Source organism: Pleurodeles waltl, chromosome 3_1 (assembly GCF_031143425.1).
Source record: "Pleurodeles waltl isolate 20211129_DDA chromosome 3_1, aPleWal1.hap1.20221129, whole genome shotgun sequence".
NCBI lineage: Eukaryota > Metazoa > Chordata > Amphibia > Caudata > Salamandridae > Pleurodeles > Pleurodeles waltl.
The window spans coordinates 1,452,692,924-1,452,719,836 of NC_090440.1; the positions used below are offsets into that span (position 1 = coordinate 1,452,692,924).

The 26,913-nt window shown below is 44.5% G+C and overlaps 1 protein-coding gene across 1 annotated transcript in view; it reads left to right on the top strand.

Moving 5' to 3' along the window:
• SORL1 (sortilin related receptor 1) overlaps positions 1-26,712 on the top strand; it is a 669,532-nt gene extending 642,820 nt beyond the window's left edge. Inside the window, exons 47-48 of the mRNA XM_069225024.1 lie at positions 22,840-23,058; positions 25,994-26,712. Of these exons, the coding sequence (XP_069081125.1) occupies positions 22,840-23,058; positions 25,994-26,058 (284 nt within the window). The 3' untranslated portion in view covers positions 26,059-26,712. The remainder of the gene's footprint in view (positions 1-22,839; positions 23,059-25,993) is intronic.
• Positions 26,713-26,913: the final 201 nt, after the last annotated feature.

Consider the following 26,913-nt stretch of genomic DNA (forward strand, 5'->3'; position numbering starts at 1 on the left):
GGGAACAAGGGCACACACCCATGGACAGTGGAGGGCAGAAGGAGTTAGACAGCAAACTGACCAATGCAGAGACAGGTAGCAGGGACTGTGGCAGCACAACAGACTGCAGATGGAGGGTGCAACAGTAGGAACAGTGGAAAAGAGGGCAGGGGCAAGGACAGTAAGCAGAGAAGGCAGCAGAAGCAGCACAAAGGCCAGCAGGGACAGCACGCTGACCAGGCGCAACTGGGGCAAACTCGGTTCAAATGATCACATAGAGCAGGAGGGATGGGGCAGGGGCATGCACACGGGTAGCAGAGGGCTGGGGGAGAGGCAAAGGGCAGCAAGCTGACAAAATAGGACAGGTGGCAGGGTCAGCACAACTACCAGTGGGGAGCAGGAAGGAAGAGGCAGCGGAGTGCAGGAAGGAGTGCATGTACACAGACAATAGAGGTCGAAGGGGAGGGCGGTAGAGGCAGCAAGCTTACAGAGAGACCAGGCAGAGGAGCAGTGGGAGAACAATAGACCACGAAGGGCAGACAGGAGGAAGCAGGGACATGGGGCAGCAAGCTGACCACAGAAAGCAGGCCAGCAGGGGCAACACAGTAGCCCATGGAGGGCAGGAGAGAGGGAGGGAGCAGGGGCATGCACTCAGAGAATGGAGAGCAGGGGGAGGGGAACACTGACAGCAAGCTGAAAATGGAGGGCAGGCCAGCATGGGCATTGGTAGCAAGCTTACCTTGAAGGGCAGATGGGAGTGGTTAGGGGCACTTATACAGTGAAGAGACTGCATGTTAGGGGGAGGTATGGACAGCATACTGGTCTCGGAAAGAAGGCCTGCATAGGCAGCTGCAGCACAACTAACTACAGAGGGCAGGCTCAGAGGGGGTGTGAAGACAAACATGAAGAACAGAGGGTGGGGAAGGGGCAGGGGCTTCAGACTGACTGGAGTGCAGGCTGGCAGGGGCATCACAGTTGACAATGGAGGCCTGGATGGGCAGGCAAGAGTAAATGGGGACTGGGGTGGCAAGTTGGCCACAGAAGGCATGCCTGCATGCGCAGGGGCAGCGCAGTAGCCTGTGGAGGGCAAGAAAGAGGGAGGGGACGGGGCATGCACTCAGAGAATGGAGAGCAGGGGGAGGAGAGCACAGGCAGCAAGCTGAAAATGGAGAGCAGGCCAACATGAATAGCAAGCTGACCATGAAGGGCAGATGGGAATGGTTACGGGCACCTAGACAGTGAACAGACTGCATGTTAGAGGGAGGCAGGGGCAGCATGCTAATCACAGAAAGAAGGCCTGCATAGGAAGCTGCAGCACAACTAGCCACGGAGGGCAGGATGAGAGTGGGTAGAAAGACAAACATGGGATACAGAGGGTAGTGGAGGTGCTGGAGGGCACACCAACCCACAGAATGGAGGGCAGGCCGGAAGAAGTCAAGAGCAGCGGTAGAAAGCTGACCGTGGAAGGCAGGCCAACGGGTGCAGCACAACATACCACACATGGCATGAGGGAGTAATACACTTACAAAACACTTAGGGCAGGCTGGAGGTTGGCAGAGCATCAAAATGACCAGTACGGGCAATCCACAAAGGGCAGTAGCAGCAAGCTGACCATGTAGGGCAGCTGGGGGGGACAGGGCGCAGATGGCAGGGGTAGCAAGCTGACTTAGGAGGCCAGGAGAATGGTGACAGGGGCACGGAGAACGGAGTGTGGGCTAGAAGGGGGTAGGGGCAACAAACTTGACCACACAGGGCAAGCTGCTGTGAAGCCATGCATAAACAGGTTGAAAACTATCATTTATAAATCAAAGAAAAAATGCACTTCTTAAGACCTCACATGTTGCATCACTCATGACACGTTAAATTACATAATAGATGAGATCACAGATGACTTCTCAAATGCAATAATTGATTAAATTGTTAGTTTCTAACTTTTCAACACCTAATACATCACTCTATCTTTTTTTGGCCAACAAACACACACACACACACACACTTTTATATGTGAGTCCGATTTTCCATAGGAAGAGCATTTGTTGTTTTGCTGAGAACTTTAGCAGCATTTGACGAATCTTCACAAAATATTCCAAGAATAAGTTCCACCTCAGCATTTCTCCATAGTTTTGGTTAATCTGTTAGGTCGGGGGTGCAAGAAAAAGTAGGGGTCCCAAAACACCTTTTTCTCATGCAGTTTCCATCCATAGAGAAAGTAGAACAATGATACAGCGAAAAGGGCTTATCAGAATGACACCAAATTGTGCAGAAAGCTACACATTACTCGCAGTGTGATTTGACGTAAATCTCTTCAGCTGTTTGGGTGAATTAAGGTTTAGAAAATAGTGGTTTCTAGTGCTGTGGTCCTCCAGTTGGAGAAAAACAACAAAAAGAAAAGATTCTTATTGGCTGGTCCTGTGGCACTCAGTGATGTGTTTGGTGGCCGCAGCACGAAGTAAGATGTTTTGGCTGGCATTTAATGACTTGAGTCCTAAAAAAAAAGAAAGAAAAACACATATAATGGGCAAGGGTAGGGATTCCGGGACCTCCTAGCTCTTTTAGGAAGGTGGGTGGCATGGGTCAGTAGAACACAAAAATATGAAAAATGTTTGTGGGGTTTTGTGGTGGTCCTGTGGTACCCAGTGTGGCACCCTAATGTGTCCCAGGGACTTCAGAAGGAATCTTGCGAGACCCCAAAAACTTTTTTTTTTTTTTAAAGTGTAGGGTGGGCTTGTGTGGCTGATTTGACTGCTTGTGGGGGTGGCCGCACACATATTGTTCTGAAATATTACTTTATATTTTTAAGAAAACATGGAAATTCACTGAAAAAACAAAAGTTTAAGTGAAGTTATATGTAAGTAAGGTAGTAGTCTATAACTCGATTCAAATTAACCATAAACAGTCACCTAAAACAATGACAGTTAGTGATTTTTTACGGAGGACTTGTAAAACCCCCAAAAATGATATTCACCAGGTATATATGTTACTGACATAAGTAGAACTTGCATTGCTGTGATGCGCTGCTTATGACTGCACATTAAATCATCTGAAATTTGCGGCAGTGCAAGTTCTGCTTATGTCAGATATGTACAACTGGTGAACTTCAGTGGCTTTTGGTTGCAAAACAGTAGTTTTTTTAATGTTAGATGACCTATGTATAACTCAACTTTAACCTTGGGTTACTTCAGTAAATATCTAAGGTTTTTTTTTAACGTAATTTGAAATCTTACTACCTTTCTTACGTCTTGCGAGAAAAAAAGGGGGTCCGAAAACATGTTTTCCCCATTCATTTTTCCTTCGCGATTTTGAACAGTAATAGTGCAAAAACTACTGGATGAAATTAGACCAAATTTGGCAGGAAGGTAGATCCTGGTCCAGAAAGAGTGATTTTTTTGTTTTGGTGTAATTCTGCTCAGTTCCATGGAGAAATTAAAGAAAATTCAAATGTATATATCTAGGAATGATTAGTGACCCCTGCCGATCTTGTGCAAAGATCTGCTTGGTTGATAACATTTAAACAACAAAAGTTGTTGAAGTGTTGTCAGCCATCTTGGGACTCTGCTGAAGCTGAGTCCCAATAATAAAGAATAAAAAATACAAGAGGAGCTAGGGTACGAACACCCTGACCCTTTAGCGCTTGTGGTGAGGTCCCAAAGTGACCCCGTCCCCCGGGCTAAAAAGCATTTTTTTAAACTTTTAAGTGCAGAGTCGCGGTGGATCTGCGAATCCGCTAGTAAAGTAAAAAAATAAAAAAATGAAGTGCGCTCTCTTGCACTTCGTAAAACTAATGCCCCCGGGTGGGCCAAGTCCTGGGACCTTTTTTAAAGAAAAAAGAAAGAAAAAGAGCCTGGAGGGGCCCTCCTGTCCCCGCTTCCGACGCCCCTGGGACAGCCACCTCCCCGGGGCTTACATTTCTGTATGCGGGTGGGGCTGTCCCCCCCTGCTGCCCTGGAAACCATCACCTCTCCCGGGCTTTCATATAGTTGCAGGGGGCTGTCTGGCCCCCTCCCGCTGCCCCGGGGACCACCACCCCTGGGGCAAAATGTGTTTTATTTGCAGGGGAAAGCACCACCCACCCCGCTGTCCCCGGGACCATCACCCGTCAGGGCACATGTTAAAAAAAAAAAAGGGGTCCCTATGGACCCCTGGGACCACCACCTCCCTGGGGTTAGGTACTTCTTGGAGGGGGACACATTGCCCCCCTCTTCTGAGCCTCTGATGGCCTTGAGACCCCTGAATTCCCATGGTTTTGTACAAGTAAATTCAGAACCTAACTATAATGTCCTTGTGACCTTTGTTTTTTTTCAGTGCATATATATATATATATCTATATATACTAGTGGCAGTGGCCACTAGGTAGTTAATGTTTGGATTTTTTTTTTTTTTACCATAGACTGGGCGTTTTTTATTTTGACAACTTTGGTGCCGCTTGACAAATCTTCGTGAAATTTTCAAAACGTATACTTTAGTCAGTTCAGCTGCTTTCTAAAAAGCTTTGTGGTGATCAGTCAAGGGGGTGCCGAGAAAAGGGGGGGTGGCTCCCAAAACACATTTTTCCCCCATTCTATGTCAATGGGATTTATCAAACTTTTCAACATGACTACAGCCTTAACTTCTAAACGGAACTACACCAAATTTGGCAAAAAGCTAGATCTTGGTCCCAAAAGCATGCTTTTTGTGATTTGGTTTAAATCCGTTCAGTAGTTTTCGAGAAATTAGAGTTAATATTAATATAGATATGTAGGAATGCTGATCCTCCGCAGATCCGACTGTCCCCGTGTAGATATCTGATAGGCTGCCAACACTTCAACCAGGAAGTGTTGGCAACCACTTTAAGACTCTGCTTCAGCTGAGTCCCAGAAAATAAAGTAAAACAAAAAAATAAGGGGGTCAGGGTAGGGACACCCGGACCTCTTAGCTCTGGTGCTGGCATCTCAGAGGAACCCAACCAGAGCTTTAAAGCATTAAAAAAAAAAAAGAATTCGGAAAAATCCTCGGATCCTGATCTTCTGATTTTTCGAATGAGTAAAAAAAAAAAATGGGCAGTTTCCCGCCCTTTTCATTAAGCCCGCAGGTGGGCTAAGTCCTAGGGGCATGCAAGAAATAAGGAGGGGTGCATGGGGCCCCACTCTTGGGCTTCGCAAAGACCCGGTGACCGCCACCTCCTTTGAGGCCAATGTTACATGGTATGCGGGGGGACTGCGTGGACTCCCGCATCCCTGGGGATCACCACCTCCTCAGAGCTTTTAATAAATAAAACATGAGGGAGCCATCCAGCTCCCCCATAGCCTTGGGGAACGCCACCTCCTGGGGTTTCAAACAAATCTGATGGGGGGGGTCACTGGCCCCAGTCCGCAGCCCCTGCAACTACCACCTCCCAGGGGCTAATTTTAAAAGAAATGGAGGTTCCGTTGGGGACTCCAGGCCCAGGAGAACATCGTCTCCCCAGAGCTACTGATGTGTGAGGAGGGCTGCGCGGCCCCCCACAAGGAGCCAGTAATGGCCCTGGGCACCGCCACCTTCCAGGGCTGGCTCCTGCTATGTCCTTGGGGGCCCACCTCTGGGACATAGCTGTTTGCTGTGACTTGGTGCGAGCTGACAGTGCCGGTTGGCTTGTTATAGGGGTTGGCTCCATGCTGTGTGGCACATCCTCGCTTTGCATGGCCAAAGGCTGTGTGCAGCGTGGGGTTGGGTGGTTATAGGGGTTGGTCGCAGGGCCTGTGTCCAATCGCTGCTGCAGATGGCCGAAGGCTGTGCACGGTGGTGGTTGGATTAATGTAAAGTAATGAAAATTACTTTTCGTTTTTTTTAAAACGTGGAAATTCCCTGAAAAAAAACAAAGGTTACAGAGATGTTGTAGTTAGGAAATAGAATTGAAAAAAATCATAGAAATTATCTGGAAAAAAAAACAACGGTTACAGGGACGTTATAGTTAGGTTCACATTTCACACATACAAAACCAGTGAAAATCAGCAGTTAGTTATGCGCCCCCATAATGCACTGCTTATGACCTCACATAGTACATCACTCATGACCTGGTCAGTGACATCACTGATGACATCCCAAATGACATTACTGATGACATCATTCACAAAAAAACTCAAACACTTATTCATACCCCCATACAAACAATTGTACATTCACATACACAACTACTCTCACACTCATTCATACACCCATAAGACTACTGACGGGCACGCACTCACTTACTCACCATACATTACTAAGTCAGCTATTCATACACCTACTCACACACCCACTTACACACTCATATAACCACTCAGACACCAACTCATACACCTATAGAACCACTTACAAAAACAAATACCATACACAGCCACTAATTTACCCCACACTCACGCATACAAGCAGTCACACACCCACACACTCCGCTATCTATTCACAGCCGCTCACTCTTTGACACAGACACACACAAAGTAGCTCAGCTTTATAACTACCAGACACAGTCACTCACCCGTACAATCACTGACACACCCAGTCACCCATGCAGACTCTAGCACACCAACTCACTTACTGAGAACTACTCACACATCCACTTATTCTCCCATACAGTCATTGATACAGCCTGTAACTTATGTATACAGTCACTCATACGCCGACTTAGTTACCCATACAGTCAGACTCACCCACTCACTCACCAATAGTCACTAACATCTACTAACTCATCCATAAAATAACTCACACACCTTTTCACCCATGCAGCAACTCATCCACCCACCCACTCGCCAATGCACACACTGACACACCCAGTGACTAACCAATATAGCTACTCACACATCCATTCACTCTCCCATAAAGGCACTGATCCATCCACACACTAATGCAAAAACTTAGTGATACATCCACTCATTCATCTGTACAGGCACTGACTCACCCACCCACTCACTGATAAAGTCACACACACACTGTCACTCACCAATACAAGCAAACACGCAGCAAGTCACCTGTACAGCCACTCACATTCCCATATCTATACAGCCACTTACACTCACTAGATGATGTCATCAGTGATGTTACTGACCATGTCATGAGTGATGTAGTATGTGAGGTCATAAGCAGTGCATTACAAGGACAGAAGTTATAGTTAGCTGAGGAAACTGTAACTACTGAATTTAACTGGTTTTGTACATGTGAAATGTGAGCCTAACTATAACGACCCTGTAACAGGTTTTTTTCATATATATATATATATATGTTCAATGGCATGCTCCGCTGCAGATTCACATACTATGCACTGTTCCTGCCATCTAGTGTTGGCTCGGAGTGTTACAAGTTGTTTTTCTTCGAAGAAGTCTTTTCGAGTCACTGGACTGAGTGACTCCTCCCTTTCGGTTCCATTGCGCATGGGCATCGACTCCATCTTAGATTGTTTTCCCGCAGAGGGTGAGGTAGGAGTGGTAGAATGAGAATAGTAAAGATGTCCATGGAATAGATATGTATGTACATAGTTTGAGGTAATAGAATGTTTATTTACATATATACAATGTTAATTGCAACTTAAACGGCTACAGGCTCCCGGGGAGGTGGGAGGACGCATGTGAATCTGCAGCGGAACATGCCACGAACAGATGTACACTGGGTAAGTTACATTTTCCGTTCAATAGCATGTGTAGCTGAAGATACACGTGCTGTGCATAGACTTCAAAGCAGTAATCCTCCTGAAAGCGGTGGTCAGCCTGTAGGAGATGAAGTTGTTTGAAATAATGTTCTTAGGACAGCCTGTCGTACTGTGGCTTGTTGTGTTGCTAACACATCTACACAGTAGTGTTTGGTAAAAGTATGAGGTGTGGACCAAGTGGCTGCCTTACAAATCTCTGTCATTGGAATGTTACCTAGAAAGGCCATTGTTGCTTCTTTCTAGTGGAGTGTGCCTTTGGTGTAATGATTAGTTCTCTTTTGGCTTTAAGGTAACAAGTTTGTATACATTTAACTATCCATCTGGCTATGACTTGTTTGGATATAGGGTTCCCAGCATGGGGTTTCTGGAATGCGACGAACAATTGTTTAGTTTTACGAAATGGTTTTGTTCTGTCCATATAGAACATTAGAGCTCTTTTTATATCTAATGTATGCAGTGCTCTCTCTGCTACCGAGTATGGCTGTGGGAAGAAGACTGGGAGTTCCACTGTTTGGTTCAAATGAAACGGTGAAATGACTTTTGGTAGAACTTTTGGATTTGTGCGGAGAACAACTTTGTTTGTGTACTTGTATAAAGGGTTCCTCAATAGTGAAAGCCTGTATTTCACTAACTCTTCGTAATGAAGTGATAGCTATTAGAAATGCCACTTACCAAGTTAAGAATTGGATTTGACAAGAATGCATGGGTTCAAAAGGTGGACCCATGAGTCGTGTAAGTACAATATTAAGGTTCCACAAGGGTACTGGTGGAGTTCTTGGAGGTATGAGCCGCTTTAGTCCTTCCATGAAGGGAGGAGTCACTCGGTCCTGGGACTCGAAAGACTTCTTCGAAGAAAAACAACTTGTGACACTCTGAGCCAACACTAGATGGCAGGAACAGTGCACAGCATGTGAATCTGCAGCGGAACATGCCACGAACAGATGTACACTGGGTAAGTGACATTTTCCATATACATGTGTTCGATGGCAAGTGTAGCTGCAGATACACATGCTATGCACAGGTCCTGCCATCTAGTGTTGGGCTCGGAGTGTTACAAGTTGTTTTTCTTCAAAGAAGTCTTTTCGAGTCACGGGACCGAGTGACTCCTCCTTTTCGGCTCCATTGCTCATGGGCATCAACTCCATCTTAGTACTAGAAACTCTCTAAATTCGTCGGTATTGTTTTCGATCGCGTACCATCTATCAACACTTGGGTACCGTCGGATACAGATCTCTACTTGCCCTTCGGGGCACCCGTGCCCAATTCGGGCCTTGTTGGCCCAACCAAAAGTCTTGTTGAAGCCTCATGGTCTGGACCCCGTTTAGATTCTGCCTTCGGTGCCACGCGAAGTTCCCTTACACGGACCAACATCTAGTCTGTAACCTGTGTCTATCTCCAGACCACCGAGAGGATACTTGCGAGGCCTGCAGATCCTTCCGCTCAAAAAAAGACTCTACGAGACCAAAGAGCGCAAAGGTTAAAAATGGCGTTGAGAAGCACTGAACGCCTGGACGCAGAAGAGGAGGAGATGATCCACACTGCAGTCTCCGTTCGGGGTTCCGACTCCGAGCATGAGTCCGACAATGACAGGCCAATAACAGCTGGCCAGCACGTGCCCCGACCCAGTCCAAGCCCAAACACAAGGCCTCGGGGATGCCACTGCCAGAAGGCCATGGCTCCACCCGTAAAAAAAATACCGGTGACCAAGCAACATCTTCGGCACCGAGAAAGGCCACACCACTGAAGCCTTCTGACTCGAGCCGAAGCACAGGCTCCGAAATGCTCATGCACCGACCCATCGAGTCGAAGCCCTGAAAATCCCTCATGGAGCCGAGGCCAACGTCTACTCCAGGCCTTTTTATCCCGAGGAAACCGGCTTCGGAGCCGAAAAGACACACATATACAGAGGAGCATGGACTTTCCAAGCAATTGAAAGAAAGCAATAGATTTGCGGAAGAACTTATGCAAATGGAGGAATTTGACGAAAAACAGGTCTGAATCCAAATTCATAAAGACACTGGCAAAATCCTCACTGCACCTCCTCTAAAAACAGAGGAAGCTGGCCTTTCAAGGACATTTGGACACTGATCAACCACCGGCTATAAGTGCCAAAACCAAGACAAAAATCTCCACCTCCTCAGTTCTCACCTCACCAGTCTCCTCCTCATTCTCCTCAACTAACTATCTCTCCACCTATTACCCCCACTGCACAGTCTCCAGTACACTCAGCACAGTCACAACAGGATGAGACCGACCCATGGGACCTTTATGATGATCCTATTTCTGACAATAGTCCAGAGTGCTATCCGTCAAAGCCATCGCCCCCAGAGGATAACACCTCATACACGCAGGTTCTAGCTAGGGCAGCGTCATGTCATATAACGTAGCCATGCACACAGAACCTCTTGAGGATGATTCTTTATTTAATACGTTGTCCTCAACTCACGCCACCTACCAGAGTCTACCCATGCTTCCTGGCATGTTAAAACATGCACATCAAATCTTTCAGGAACCAGTTAAAGCAAGAGCAATCACTCCTAGGGTAGAAGCCGCCTCCTTCGGACCCAGCTTTTATTACCCAACAGCTACCCCCAGATTCCGTAGTGGTCAGCGCAGCAAGGAAGAGGGTTAACTCCCAGTCATTTGGGGACGCACCGCCACCAGATAAAGAAAGTAAAAAATTCAATGCTGCTGGTAAAAGAGTAGCATCACACGCAGCTAATCAATGGCGTATAGCCAATTCCCAAGCATTAATGGCCTGATACGACAGGGCCCACTGGGACGAGATGAAAGACATTATCCAGCATCTCCCCAAAGATCAACAGAAAAGAGCCCAGCAAATAGTAGAGGAGGGGCAGGCAATTACCAATAATCAGATCAGGTCAGCGTTAGACTCTGCAGACACAGCCACAAGAACTATTAATACAGCTGTCACCATTAGACGACACGCATGGCTTAGGTCGTCTGGCTTTAAACCTGAAATCCAGCAAGCTGTTCTTAACATGCCTTTTAACGAACACCAACTGTTTGGCACACAGGTTGATACAGCCATTGAGAAAATGAAAAAGGACGCCGACACTGCCAAAGCTATGGGGGCGCTTTACTCAACTCAATACAGAGGCTCATTTCGAAAGCCTCAATATGGGGGAGGCTTTAGACCCCAAACATCTGAGCCACCTACCTCACAAACCAAACCCTCTTACTAGACACAATACCACACTGGGGGGTTTCGGGAACCTACAGAGGACAATTTCCCAGAACTAGAGGAAAATATCAGCCCTCAAAGCAAACCACACACACCAAACAGTGACTTGATCCACATCTTCCCTCACCACACCTCCCCTGTGGGAGGAAGATTGCAAAAGTTCCACACACACACACTGGTTACCCATCACAACAGACAATTGGGTCTTATCCATTATCCAACATGGTTACTGCATAGAGTTCGCACAAACTCCTCCAGATATACCCCCAAAACCACACAAACTCTCCTCCCAACACATTTCAATGTTGCAAACATAGGTACAGTCATTATTACTCAAACAAGCCATAGAGCTTGTACCACATCATCAAAGAGGAACAGGGGTTTACTCCCTATATTTCCTCATTCCCAAAAAAGACGGAACATTGAGACCAATTCTAGATCTCAGAACCCTCAATCTTTACATCCTATCAGAACACTTTCACATGGTAACACTACAGGATGTAGTCCCATTGTTGCATCAACAAGATTTAATGGCAACACTGGATCTAAAAGATGCGTATTTTCACATACCCATCCATCCACCGTACAGAAAATATCTCAGATTTGTAATACAAGGAAATCATTACCAGTTCAAAGTGTTACCCTTAGGGATAACAACAGCTCCCAGGGTATTTACAAAATGCCTTGCCGTAGTCGCAGCCTACATAAGAAGACAACATATCCATGTCTTTCCATATCTCGATGACTGGCTAATAAAAGCCAACACTCAAACATAGTGCCAATACCATACACTAGGGTTCTCAATAAACTACCAAAACTCTCACTTACAACCAGCGCAGGTTCAACAGTATTTAGGAGCCACATTAAACACCCAAACATTACTTGCAAGCCCAAGTCCCCAAAGGGTATAATAATTCCACAACATATTACCACGAATCCAGTCAAACCAACAGTACATAGTCAAATTTGTCATTAAACTGTTGGGCATGATGGCATCATGCATCGCCATTGTCCCCAATGCAAGACTAAACATGCGGCCCTCACAACAGTGCTTTGCAAGACAATAGTCACAGGCACATGGTCAACTTCAAGATCTAGTGTCGATAGACCGCCAAACACACATCTCTCTTCAGTGGTGGAATTCCACAAATTTAAACAAAGGGTGGCCATTTCAGGACCCTGTGCCTCACGCCATTCTTACAACAGATGCATCAATGATTGGATGGGGAGCACACCTCAACAATCACAACATTCAGGGACAGTGGGACAGCAAACACAAACAACTTCACATATATCACTTAGAATTGCTAGCTGTATTCCTAGCACTAAAAGCCTTTCAACCTCTTCTCGTTCACAAACACATTCTCATCAAGACAGACAATATGACAACAATGTACTACCTGAACAAACAGGGAGGAACCCACTCATCACAGCTTTGTCTTCTAGCACAAAACATTTGGCATTGGGCAATTCACAACAACATTCACCCTGTAGCAGAGTACATTCCAGGGATTCACAATCAGTTAGCGGACGGTCTCAGCTGGGATCATCAGCAAACACACGCGTGGGAAATTCACCCCCAAGTACTTCACAAGTACTTTCAACAATGGGGAACACCAGACCTAGATCTAGTCGCCACGAGCCAGAATGCAAAATGCCAAAACTTCGCATCCAGGTTCCCACACCCTCCATCCAAGGGCAATGCTCTATGGATCAACTGGTCAGGGATATTTGCTTACGCTTTTCCCCCTCTCCCACTCATTCCATTTCTGGTAAACAAACTGCGTCAAAACAAACTCAAACTCATACTTATAGCGTGGGCACATCAACCATGGTACACAACATTGTTAAACCTGTCACTAGTATCACACATCAAGCTACCAAACAGGCTGGATCTGTTGACACAAAACAAACAACTGATCAGGCACCCCAGTCCAGCAATACTCAATCTGGCGATCTGGCTCCTGAAGTCTTAGAGTTTGGCTATCTACATCTTCCACCAGAATGTATGGAAGTAAATAAACAAGCAAGAAAACCCACTGCCAGGCAGTGCTATGCAAACAAATGGAAAAAGTTTGTCTTTTACTGTCAATACAAACACATAACACCTCTTTCTGCATCAATACAAGACATTATAGGTTACTTACTTCATCTACAAAAAGCAAATTTAGCTTTTTCATCCATTAAAATACATCTCACAGCTATTTCAGTCTATTATCAAAATATACAAAACAAGTCTCTATTTAGAGTCCCTGTCATCAAAGCCTTCATGGAAGCACTAAAATGTACCATACCTCCAAGAACACCACTAGTGCCTTTATGGAATCTCAATATTGTACTCAAACAGCTCATGGGTCCACCGTTTGAACCCATGCATTCGTGTCAGATTCAAAATCTAACATGGAAAGTAGCATTCCTCGTCGCAATCACTTCACTACGAAGAGTTAGTGAAATACAAGCATTCACCATTGAACAACCCTTTATACAAGTACACAAACATAAAGTCTAACTTCACACAAACCCAAAATTCTTACCTAAGGTCGTCTTTCTGTTTCATATAAATCAAACAGTGGAACTTCTAGTCTTCTTCCCACAGCCAGACTCAGTAGCAGAGAGAGCGCTACATACATTAGACATTAAAAGAGCTTTAATGTATTACATTGATAGGACAAAATCATTTCGAAAAACTAAACAGTTATTTGTTGCATTCGAAAAAACCCATACTGGTAATCCTTTCTCAAAACAAGAAATAGCCAGATGGATAGTAAAGTGCACCCAAACCTGTTACCTAAAAGCAAAAAGAGAGCTATTAGTAACACCAATAGCACACTCCACCAGGAAGAAAGGAGCAACAATGGCATTTCTAGAGACGTGGGTCCCGTGCTTCCCATGCCACTGGATTCAAGCTAGCCTGGCTGATGAGGGGTGAAACCCCGAAACCGGTCCCAGGATGCTTGTTTCCAGTCCAGGGAAGACCTGGCCTAGCAGTTCGGGCTGGACTGTTCCCATGGGGAACAGGGTCAAGACTGATTTGCATATGGCTGGGTCCAAACTGGAATGGCATGGGCAGCAAAAAACGATGGATTTAGGCCCAGATCATTGTACTGGGGGTGAATGTTTGACAATGTTCAGCATTCCGTCCATCACTTGTTGTTTTTGCTTTGTCGCCCTAAGTGGCAAGGGTATGCCCAGACGTGGGTCCCGTGCTTCCCATGCCACTGGATTCAAGCTAGCCTGGCTGATGAGGGGTGAAACCCCAAAACCGGTCCCAGGATGCTTGTTTCCAGTCCAGGGAAGACCTGGCCTAGCAGTTCGGGCTGGACTGTTCCCATGGGGAACAGGGTCAAGACTGATTTGCATATGGCTGGGTCCAAACTGGAATGGCATGGGCAGCAAAAAAACGATGGATTTAGGCCCAGATCATTGTACTGGGGGTGAATGTTTGACAATGTTCAGCATTCCGTCCATCACTTGTTGTTTTTGCTTTGTCGCCCTAAGTGGGAAGGGTATGCCCAGACGTGGGTCCCGTGCTTCCCATGCCACTGGATTCAAGCTAGCCTGGCTGATGAGGGGTGAAACCCCGAAACCGGTCCCAGGATGCTTGTTTCCAGTCCAGGGAAGACCTGGCCTAGCAGTTCAGGCTGGACTGTTCCCATGGGGAACAGGGTCAAGACTGATTTGCATATGGCTGGGTCCAAACTGGAATGGCATGGGCAGCAAAAAAACGATGGATTTAGGCCCAGATCATTGTACTGGGGGTGAATGTTTGACAATGTTCAGCATTCCGTCCATCACCTGTTGTTTTTGCCATTTCTAGAGAATATACCAATGATAGAAATTTGTAAAGCAGCCACTTGGTCAGCACCTCATACATTTACCAAGCATTACTGTGTAAATGTGTTAGCAACACAACAGGCCACAGTAGGACAGGCTGTACTAAGAACACTATTTCAAACAACTTCAACTCCTACAGGCTAACCACCGCTTATGGGAGGAAAACTGCTTTGTAGTCTATGCATAGCATGTGTATCTGCAGCTACACATGCCATCGAACGGAAAATGTCACTTACCCAGTGTACATCTGTTCGTGGCATGTTCTGCTGCAGATTCACATGCACCCTCCCTCCTCCCCGGGAGCCTATAACCATTTAAGTTACATTTAAATTTGTACATATGTATATATATCTCTATTCCATTGCATAGACATCTCTTTCTTTACACTCTATCACTCCTACCTTACCCTCTGCGGGAAAACAATCTAAGATGGAGTCGATGCCCATGCGCAATGGAGCCGAAAAGGAGGAGTCACTCGGTCCCGTAACTCGAAAAGACTTCTTTCTAGAAAAACAACTTGTAACACTTCGAGCCCAACACTAGATGGCAGGACCTGTGCATAGCATGTGAATCTGCAGCAGAACATGCCACGAACACATGTACACTGGGTAAGTGACATTTTATATATATATATATATATATATATATATATATATCTAACCTAGTGGCAGTCACCACTAGGCAGTTATAGTTAGGACCTAGTTTCTATAGAAAAAGCATTTTTTTTTTGCCTAGAACTTTGGTGCTGCTTGAGAAATCTTCATGAAATTTTCTAAACGTATACTTTGATAAGTTCAGTTTCTGCCTTGAAAGTTTTGGGGTGATCTGTCAAGTCGGGCCAGGAAAAAGGGGGGGGTCGCAAAATGCATTCTCTCCATTCATTTTTTCATAGGACCTTTAGACACGCCTACAGCCCGAACCACTGAACGGAACTACACCAGTTTGGCACAAAGCTACATTCTGTTTTCCAGATCGCACTTTTTGCGATTTGTTGCGAATCTGTTCAGTAGTTTCGGAGTAATTTAAGGGCAAAAAATATAGAAATATGGGGACGCAGATCCCCTGATGATCCAGACCCACGGTTCCGGCACCAGATTTCTGAATCTGGGGGAAAAGCAAGTACCCGATTGGCTGGTCGTAACCCAGCAGAAAAGTTGTTGCTGCCCTTTTGTATGTCACATCAGCTCGGGATGGGAAAAGGAGTGCAAAAACACATAAGGGGTCAGCATACTAGTATCCTGACCCCTAGGACAGATAGAGGGGGCCCCTCGTGGGCAGAAAATGACTCTTTATTTATTTTAATTTTTTGTTCGCTCCGTGGAACCACGGATACATGAGTGGATCCTAGAGTCCGGACCAGCAGTTCCAGAGAAAAACCGGGACAAAAAACACCCACTGCATCCAACCTCATCCTGCACACGGCCAAGGTCTTGTGAAGCTTGGGTTTGGGTGCATGCAGGAGTGTTGGTCGATGTGCCTGGCCTTAGGCAGGGCCCGCGGGCCAAACCTAGCTGCGCACGGCGCTGCTTATATTTATGTCTGTGCATTCTAAAAAAAAACATAGAAATTTACTGGAAAAACAAATGTGACAGGGACAATATAGTTAGGTTCTGAATTTCGTCGCACAAAATCATAGAAATTCAGCAGTTATAGTTATTGTTAACTTAAGTGACTATAACTCGTGCCCTAAGGTATATATAACTTGCACCTGCACCATGCACAGCTAATTACTCAACATATTACATCATTAATGACAACATCTATGGCATCATTAATATTATCACTGCAACATTTACAATAAAATTATTGATGAGAAAACTGCATTAGTGGAGGTGCAAGTTATAGTTACTCTAGGGCGCGAGTTATAATTACTGAGGAGACGCTAAATGTTGTGACAAAATGTATTTCTATATCCCTCTTCCTACATCTTCTATTGGGATATTTATTTTTAGCCATATCTAGAATCTTTGGTCTATACCCCTATTTCGAAGCCTACTTCTCATTTGTACTAAATGATTCCTAAACTCCTCATCAGTGCTACTCACCCTTTTAAAACATAATTTCGCCCCATAGGGTATGCTATTTTTTAAGGCCCAGGGATGGTGGCTGTTATAGTGCAAGATGCTATTACCCACAGTAATTTTTCAATGGATAGTAGTCTGTACTTTCCTCTTATCCACCCACAGTCTCACATCCAAGAAATTAATCTCTCTGTCACTAATTGTGGTAGTGAATGTCAGGTTATATGGATTATCATTCAATTTCTGCTCATGGACCTTTCCATAATAAGAACAAATCATCAATAAACCTGGTCCAAATTAAAACATGTTGCATGTACTCTGAATTATCCTCCGTCCACGCCACCTGCTTCTCCCACCAGCCCATCATGAGATTTGCAAAGCTGGGGGCGAAGCAGGTGCCCATCGCAGTTCCAACCTTCTGACGGTAAAGAGTTCCATCATATTTGAAAAAAAAATTCCTAAGGCAAATAGTGTCAACTCCAGGAGTACACGATTATGTTCCAGAAAGCTCATAGATCTAGTCCATAAAAATGCTCAGAGGCACGTAGCCAAATTCATGGTCAATACAAGACTCTACATCAGAGGTCTTCAAACTATTTGATGCCGGGACCCCCTCTTAAAAAAAATTAGGTTTAAGGGCCCCCTCCTGATAAAAATTTCTAGAACCTGGTACTCCTCATGATCAACAATAAATAAAAAAAATGTCCCCATTTCCCACAGCAAATCATTTTTACTGTGAGGAAATAATATTAAACAGTGTTTAGCAAATCAAAGATCAGTGAGTGTGGGGGCGTGGTCAGGGGTGTGGCTAAAAACAAAGGTCCTTTTATTTATTAATTTTTTTGACATGGGGCAGAACTGCAAGTCTTCTTGCTACACTGCCACACTCCAATACAAAAGGGCATGAATGGACCGTATTTATGAAATACAGTGCATTTCTGTCCTTTCCCCCTGCGCTGGCGCACAATTGCTGCCTAGTACCAAACATAGGCAGGATTGTATTTGTGCAGGAAGCTGCACCTCCCTGCACAAAAACAATCCAGAAAGGCATTGTACCTCTTTCTACATGTGTTGCAGATAACAGCACACATGGAAAGAGAAAAAAACATGGAGAAATTAAAACATTTCTCCTCATTATGTGTGCTCTGGGGAGACGTAAGGTTTTGGTACTGCTCCAGTTTACGTGATTTTGTAAATATGGGGCAGCGTCAAAATCCATCTGTGTTGCATGGGAACCCCACCACTACACCCATATAACGCCTCCTTGACGCAAAGTAAGGCAATGCAGCAACTTGCACAGGGTGGCTTTGAGTCAGCTCATAGGTATGATTGAGAAGCTTGGGCTGCTGGAGCATCAAAAAAAGTGATGCTCCAGCAGCGCAAGCCGCTCATAAATAAACCAAAAGTATTTTCTACGTTTTTTTAAGTCTTTCACCGCCAGGTAGCTACATATAAAATAATAGCCAGCTGAAATGAAAAATAAATAAAATAAAGTTGTTACTCAACGGGAAATGCACTGTAGTGCATTATGAAACCTCTATTAGTAAAAGCACTGCAGAGGTCTGTGTTTAACCGGAGAGCAACAGAACTACATTTTTGTTAGTACAGTTGAGAATAGTGACTTGTGTATTGTTCGTGCCATGAGGTCACAGCCTGTGACAGAAAGTACTGTGAATATGTAAGGCATTATTTTATACTTGCATTGCTCACAGTATAAGATAGGCCACTACAAAAAGGTTTATTATAAAACTGTGCTTCCAAAATGTGGATTTAAGTATTATCAGAGCATATTCAATACCTTTCTTTTTTAATAGCTGTCCCTTCAACACCTCCAGGTGAAGTAAGCGCTGTGTAAATACAATTACAATTAAAAGCATGAACTTCACAGTGCAGTTGTTAACTCTTCGCACTACCCCTCAAAAAGAATAAATGTTTGTCCTCACAAAGCTGTGAGTGATTCGATCATTAAAAGCTGCTCCCAAGCACCCTTTACATTTGCAGATCAGCTCGTAGAGCATATTTGCATTTCATTCAGGAAGCAGACGCCCTGGGCTGAAAGTCTCCTTAGCTGTCTGTGCGGCTTTCACAGCACAGGAGACTCAAATTAAAGTTCAGCTGAGGCATTTTAAGGATCAGTTGGGTGAATGTGCGACCCCCTTTCCAGGTCTCCACTGCCCCCTGGGGGTCCCGACCCCCAGATTGAAGACCTCTGCTCTACATCCATAGTTATCATCAAGAACATTTTGTCCCAATGAATATTGTGAATCTTAGTCAGAAAATCACCGCTATGCCTGCAGTATGATGGTAAAGTGATCACTAGTGGGGATAGAAAATGGTCAATACACATAGCTGTATTCTCTAGGATGCCTTCATTACAGGAGACGATTGGATGCCCCAAAGGGTTAGACATACTCTTATGAACTTTTGGTTTATTTACCTAGTGGTGGTCACCACTAGGTAGTTAGAGTTAGGACCTAGTTTCCATAGAAAAAGTATGGTTTTGTTTTGGTGATAACTTTGGCACCATTAGATGAATCTTCACAAACTTTTCCAAAAATAATATTATTATGCTCACTTCAACGTCTGTCTGGAATGTTTTTGGGTGATCCGTCAAGCGGGGGCTGAGAAAAAAGGGAGTGGGGGGCCAAAACACTTTTTCCCCCATGCATTTTTCCATTGGGATTTTGAACAGCAATAGCACCCGAACCACTGAATGGAGTTACACTAAATTTAGCAGAAAGGTGGCTCTCGGTCCGGAAAGCGACCTTTTTGTTATTTGGTGTAAGTCTTAGTAGTTTTTGAGTAATTAAAGAAAAAACAAATTTGTATATATAGGGATGCAAAGGCTCTGTGAATCCTCCCGATCTCATGCTGAGATCTGATTGGCTGCCAGCCATTCAACAAGGAAGAATTGGTAGCCATCTTGGGACCCTGCTCCAGCCAAATCCCAGAAAAAAAGATGTAAAAAAAAAAAAGGAAAAGGGGCCAGGGAAGGGATGCCAGAGTGACCCCACCTCCCCTTTTCGGTGGGGACGTAGCGGATCTGCGGATTTACCAACATTATTAAAAATAAAAGTGTGGAATCCCACGCCAGGTCCCAGGGCAGTCGAGTCCACCAGCAGCCCCGGGACTGCCACCTCCCCAGGGCTAATGTGCCATCAAATGCAGGGGGTACTCGGCCCCCCTGCGGCCCTGGGGACCGCATCCTCCCCGGGGACCACCACATCCCCAGGGCTATGATTTATCATTGCATCCCCGGGGACTGACACCTCCCCGGGGCTTTAAACAATTAGAATTTGGGGATGCGTGGACCCCTTGTAGCCCCGGGGTTAGCCACTTTCCCGGGGCTTCAATGAAAATAAATGAAGGGGTCCCTTCCCTGCAGCCCCAGGGACCACTACATTCCCAGGTCATAAAACTAAATTCGGGGGCCATGCAGCCCCCCTGTAGCCCCAAGGACTGCCATCTCTCTGGGGCTTTAATCATAATTAAGGTGGGGTAACCCAGCCTTCCCCCTCAGTCCTGAGGACCACCACCTCCCTGGGGCTAGTTCACGTTGGAGGGGAGCGCATGGCCCCCCTTGAGGAGCCAATGATGGCCCTGGGGCCTGCCACTGTGTCACGTGGGACATAGTAGTTTGCTCTGACTTGACAGGAGCTTTGACAGCTCCTGCCAAGTCAGAACAAACACTCTGGTTCTACAAAACGAAAGCAGTCAAACAGCTCCTGCTTGCTTGAAGCAGAGGTTTCCTCTGTTACCCTGCCTGCAGACATGTAATAATTGCTCTGACAGAGAGGGCGCTTCATCTTTAGCAGCTCCCTCTCTGGAACCGCTGGGGCCTTCAGGCTCCCCCGCAGTCCCCAACCAATTTGACTGGTTGCCCTAGGCAGTCCCCACGATGACATGCACTGCTAATTACTCTTCAAATTACGGCACTCATGGCATCTTTAATAACATCATTGATAATATCAATGCAATATTTCCAGTGAACATTTTGATGAAAAACCTGTGCATGGTGGGGGTACCTTAGGGCACGAGTTATACTTACTTTAGATAATTCTACCTATAGCAGGTGAATTTTCATTGTGTTGTACGTTTGAAATGTGAGCCTAACTATAATGTCCCTGTAACCTTTGTTTTTTGAGTGATTATCTGTTTTTGTTTATTCTATTTCCTAACTCCCAAGAGTGGTGGTTGCCCTAGGGTAGTTATAGTTAGGATCATGTATCCATAGGAAAAACATTTTTTGTTTTCCTGATAACTTTGGCTCCATTGACAAATTTAAACAAAACTTTAATTTTGCCTTAGTTTTGAACAGAGCAATAATTAAGCCAAACATAAGGCTTGTTTTTTTAACCATAAACTTGTTTCCATTGTTGTCAACATATATGTATAATACCTGCCTTTGCATGCCTTTGCATCTGACATCTTCACTTTACTTTTGTAAATTGTATAATGACTGCAAATAGTCATCAAACCAACAAAAGGTGAGGAGTGAAGGTGTCTGCCAAATGTGAATGAAATTCTTATTGGTCTATGTGTAATTTTGTTGAAAAAATCCCCATGATGATCTGTATATAAGACCTGACCACCGCCTACAACCTTGTCTAGTGCTTGACGTATTTGCACCATTTCCAATAAAAAGAATTCTGCTTGATTGAAACAAACGTTTATGGCACTCTCAGTTCATCTTTTACTTTAGAGACTAATCTCTTCTCTGTGGTTAAAGATCTGCTACCGGTGATCAGATTCCATCCTAATAGAAGAATGTTCTATTGAGGTTTGTAAATATCTCTGAGTACATTCTTTCTGGTAAATTCTAAAGGTCTTTAATTTTCCAGCATGAGTCCTGTAGTTAAAAATTAATTTATATTTCTTTTATTTGGCAATGTCAAACGCTTCGCATATACTTTACCTTTTTCTTCCATCTGCCCAAATTACAAATGAGATATTGCCTCTCGATATAATTTTTGTGCCAAACTACCTAAAACACTTTGAGCATGGTGACATCCATATCTGATCTGTCCTATAGGTGTCTTGTTATAAATTGTAAAATAGTTTGGGACAGCAAGACTGGTTTAGACAAGTGATCACCATCAACAGGTGGTGGGGTCCTTTAATCATCTGGAATTTAACATCCTCTTTTTCCAATTGTAATATTCCATTCAGTTGTACCTTTTCGAGGTGATCATTTTGTTTTACCATTAACTATTTTTTTAACCTTGATCTTTTTACAACATGTAAAAACATTGAGTAAAGCATTGCGATGAAATTTGTGCTATGTCCACGATATATTAGAACATTGGAAAGTTGGGAGCTCCATTGGAGACGATGGAGTGCTTTGGGCTTTTAGTGGCTGGTAAAAGCTAGAGCATCAACATTCTAATGTTCGCTGTGAACAAAGGCCTCACAGAGCCCAAGAGGATTTTAATCCCCTTGGGCTCCATGAGGACTTTGTTCTATTTATTAGAACAGTCTGCCCTCTAGTGGCAGAATGTTCTAATAGACTTATAGCCCTTCATAGCTGGGCTATACCGGCAATTAAAGTCTTGCTCCCTTGTTAAAGGCCCTTGCTGCTGGAGCGGGCATTTAATGGCCGGTATAGCCCTCTACAGCGGGCTCTAAGGCTATAATGGTTGCTAGCTTTTTGCGGGTCATGTATGTTCTTTCAGACATCCCTGGCCCTTACCATTCTTGGCTTTGGTACAGTTTGAACTAGTGGATATTCTTAGTGTGTTACAGTACAGATTATACATAGCCGTGGTACAAAAGCCCCACAGCTATTCTGAGCAATCAGTGTTATCAAAATGCTAATATTACTTTCAGAGCCATATTTTGGAGATCTGCAACCAGCCTGTCTTTTTGTACTTGTACTTAATCCATAGATGCGGAGCCTGTTGGCATCCAGCATCACTTATTGCAGACTTGAAAATGAATTTGAACTCAATTGCTTTAGCCAAGCTGCATGTGGCACTGAATCGAGAACTGTACCTACTACAATTCTATGATCTGGCCTTACGGAATGTGTAACATTATGCTGCTCTGTAATAAGAACCTCTTTTTTACATTCAGTGTTTGTCACATTCATAGAAGCACTGGTACAGCTGTGCAATTTACTGTGTGCTGCATAATTTAACTTTTGTCCCTTTCAAACTTGTCATTTCTAGTTTCAGATGCTGATTCTTCAATGTCCACATCAGAGAAATCCACCGACATAGCATCAGTAGTAGTACCAGTGCTCTTCTTGTTACTTATGGCAACTGGTTTGGGCTTTGCAATCTTGTACATGCGACACCGAAGATTGCAGAGTAGTTTCACTGCCTTCGCAAACAGTCATTACAGCTCTCGACTTGGATCTGCCATCTTTTCATCAGGAGAAGATTTAGGTAACCATTTTCCCTTCAAAGTCTTTATATAATACAAACAAATTGCATATTCCCTCTGTTTTAATTCTCATTTCAAATACCTGATCCCTACAGGTGCTAACAAGGTGACCTGATAGAGACTTCTAGCTGCAGATTCCTTACCTTTGATTTCCCCAGGTGTCGAGCTGGATCTGGAAACTTTTGCTGAGCAATACCCCTTGCTCGCGCTGTCGGGTGGCTCCATCAGACTCCGTGTGGCGTTGTTGGCACCTGATGTGACTTTTTGGCCACCTACATACGCGCCACCAGGGTGCATGGGCATCAGTTTTTTTTCTTTCCACACCAGTTAGCGCAGATGCGGAGAGAGCTACCCCTTAGTCACCAGGCCTTTTTTCAACATTTTGTCGAGTTTTTTGCTAGTGTGTCGAGAATGTCTAAATGGAAGGCTGGGTACAAACTGTGGCACCGGTCACCATGCCATGTTGGTCACTGATCACCATCTTGTTTGCCTGTGGTGCCTCGAGTGGGACCATAACTCCAGCAGGATCCACGCTTTTATCTGGGGGAGGCTCTGCTATCCAGGTGACCTGCCCCAGCGCCGGTTACAATGCCGATGCTCCTGGCACCCACCGGCAGCTCCAGTCCAATTCTCATACTCAATGATCCGGAGCCAGAACGATTCAGATGGTGTCCACAGTTGCCATATCATTGTCTGATCCTTATTTTATGAAGCCAGCCATGGGAGAAGAGTGGGAGGGGTCGCTGGACCCTTTAGAATACCAGCTAGAACATGGACTGGTATGAGAAGCCTGGAGAGTCCAGTGGTCTGGACAGCTCTCAAGACACTGGTTTGATCTCTTCCCCCCCACTGTGGCTACTGAGGATGGAGCATCCTATGCGATGGTGGTGCATATAGGGCATTGAAGGTCTTGGATCTCGATCTGACCTAACAGGCTGTCAAGACCAACTTCTCAGAAGTGCTTAAACTTGGGGCTTCCACATCTGAAACCCTTTTGCCCTTCAATGAGGCACTTAGAGACGTCCAGCTGGGAACTTGTCCAGCACAGAGACTCCTTTTAATAGGGCGATTGCCCATTGCCATCGGCATGCTCTGAGCGATCCTAGCTTTCTCAGCCAGCACCCAATCCCTGAGAGCGTGATGGTCCAAGCCTCTACGTCCCGCAGCACATTATCTTCTGCTTCCTTGGAGAGGTAATCCAAGAGGCTGGACCCTCTTGGAAAGAGTTTTTTTTCTTCCACCAGCCTGGCACTGAGGTCGGTGAGCCCCTTGTGCTTGTCAGGCTGTTACTCCCATACCATTTGGAACATGGTTGTGCAAGTGCTGCCTCAGGTTCTGGAAGAGGCCTGAGCCATACTCTCCCAAGCGGTGAAAGACGGGAGAGATGCAGCTAAGATCACCATACATTGTGGCTTAGACACGACTGACTCGCTGGGCAGAACGGTTGCATCGACAATGGCCTCAAGGCACCCCTGCTGGCTGAGGACATTTGTTTTTTGGGGTTATGTTGAAGCAAATCTGTTGACCATGCCCTTTGGTGGCACTTGCTTGTTTGGCGAGAAGGCAGACTCAGTGCAGGAGCGATTCAAAGACTCTCAGGCTACGGCCAAGTCCTTGGGCATCTCAGTGACTTCTGGTCACCTGTCTGCCTTTTTCCCCTTTCGTGGCATTTCACCTGTTTGGTCCTGCAGGACTTTTTAGTCTAAAGTATTGTCTGCAGCCCACTGCCAGGAGGATATGGCTTGGGTATCTAAGCAAAGGTATGGTGTCTTCAGCTAGAAGTCTCTATCGGATGAACAAGTTACTTAACTTTGTTAACGCATTGTCTGGTAGAGACTCATCTAGCTGCAGATTCCTTACCCTCACCCATGCCTCCCGCACTGTGGACTTGTTACTAGGGTCATGGTGAACCCTTTTTTAGGGCCCTAGTTTTGACACACATTGCACCAGTTCTTATCATGCCTCTGTGCTTCTGGCATGGAAAGTTATGGCCAAAGTAACTGATGCCAGCGTGCCTGGGTGGTGCCTATGTAGGTGGCCGTGACATCACATCCTGCGCCAACTTCGCCACGTGGAGACGCATAGAGCCACCCGACGCAAAGAGTAATGCTCAGCATAAGTTTCTAGATACAGCCTGTCGTCTGGGAAAATCAAAGGTAAGGAATCTTCATCTAGATAGTCTCTACCAGATAATGCATTACTGAAAGTAAGTAACTTGTTCTTCTGCTCTTAAAAAATATTAAAGAGGATGGGAACATTGTTCACAATAAGATCCGTGTTTGTGGTTGCCATTGGTCATGTTGACAAAGCTTAGTTGTACAAATGTTCTGTCTGTGAGATTGATTTTCAGACCTATGTCTTGCATGTACTGTTGGCTTTTCTACAATCCAGGGTACAATACATATAGCTGGTGGGGGTGGTGGCTTTGCAGACAATGCAATAGACATAAATAAGATATTAGGACTGGTGTTGAATGCTACGTAGTCTGATGTTGTCCCTTGGTTAGTCCCATTGAGAATCTTTGGAGCGTGATACTAATTTTACATACCCATGGCTGTGTATTTGTGACATTCAAAGAGGCCAGCTATCATTGCACGGTTGGCACTTTAACATACTGTACTACTTGCTGCTTTGTTTGACATCATGTTTGTAGTATCATATTTTGAGTCTCTGGCCATTTATAACTGGCAGTAGATTTATTTGTCAAATAAATTGTCCTTATTTAAAATCACCTTTGACTAACTGAATTGTCACACAGAGCTATCTCATACTTGTTAGTTGATAGTGAGATTATAAAAAATACTCTTGAAATGTCAGTGTCTATGTAGTGAGTGCAACACAATTGTTAATGAATAACGATGTTGCCTTACCTTTGCATGAGGTGAAAAAAAAGAAAATATTGAAAAGTAAAAATAGTTTTATTTTGTTTTTATTTAGGTGATGATGATGACGATCCTTTAATAACCGGATTCTCTGATGATGTCCCAATGGTCATAGCATGAAGAACAGTTCTCATTGTAAACCAAATGGTGTAAATATTTTATTTGATAAAAATAGTGGATTGTTTTTATTTTTAAAATGCACTTTGAGTTGCAAGACATTATTTTTATATGGGCCAAAAATACCCTTTGTAGTACTCAACTGTGAATTGCAAAACATGTGGATGATTGTCACATGATTAGAGTACCTTTTAATTTACATTTTACGTTAGTCTTGCAAAGCTTTGCTTGCTGGGCATGCTTTTAAGCTTGTGAGAGATCACCATCAACAAAAATATGCTTTGTATTTTTCAAAGACTGTGCACTTGGATTTGTAAAATGGGGTAATGTAATTTAGTTCCCAAACCTGTGTTTTTTATTTTGACATTGATCTGACACATCAAGCACTTTCAAAGATTACTTGCAAATAAATGTTTTCTTTGCCCTGTTTTTCGCAAAGTGAACCTTGTCTGTTGTATTTGCGTTGTATCATTCGAATTGCTTGATAATTTAATTATTCTTTGGCTGAAGTCTTTGATACCATCCCTGTTTCTGCTCAGCTTTGTGTTAAACATGTCTCTTCATTTTCAATTTTATGCATCTGGCACAGAGTTTTTTTTTATGTAGAGTTATATGTGTACAGAGATGTGCTTTTATAAATCAGGAAATTACAAATTGACTTTGTTTTGCTGTTCTTCATGCAGATACGTAAGTGTAGTCCCCATGATTGCCCCACAACTTTTGTATTCTGAAAACTGCCATTCCTCTGGCTATAAATTGTAGGTAACATCCCTTAATGCACCACAAACTGCATATTTGATTGGCACAATAATGTTAATTTATCCAAGGCACTCTGTCTTCGTACTAGCATAAAATGAC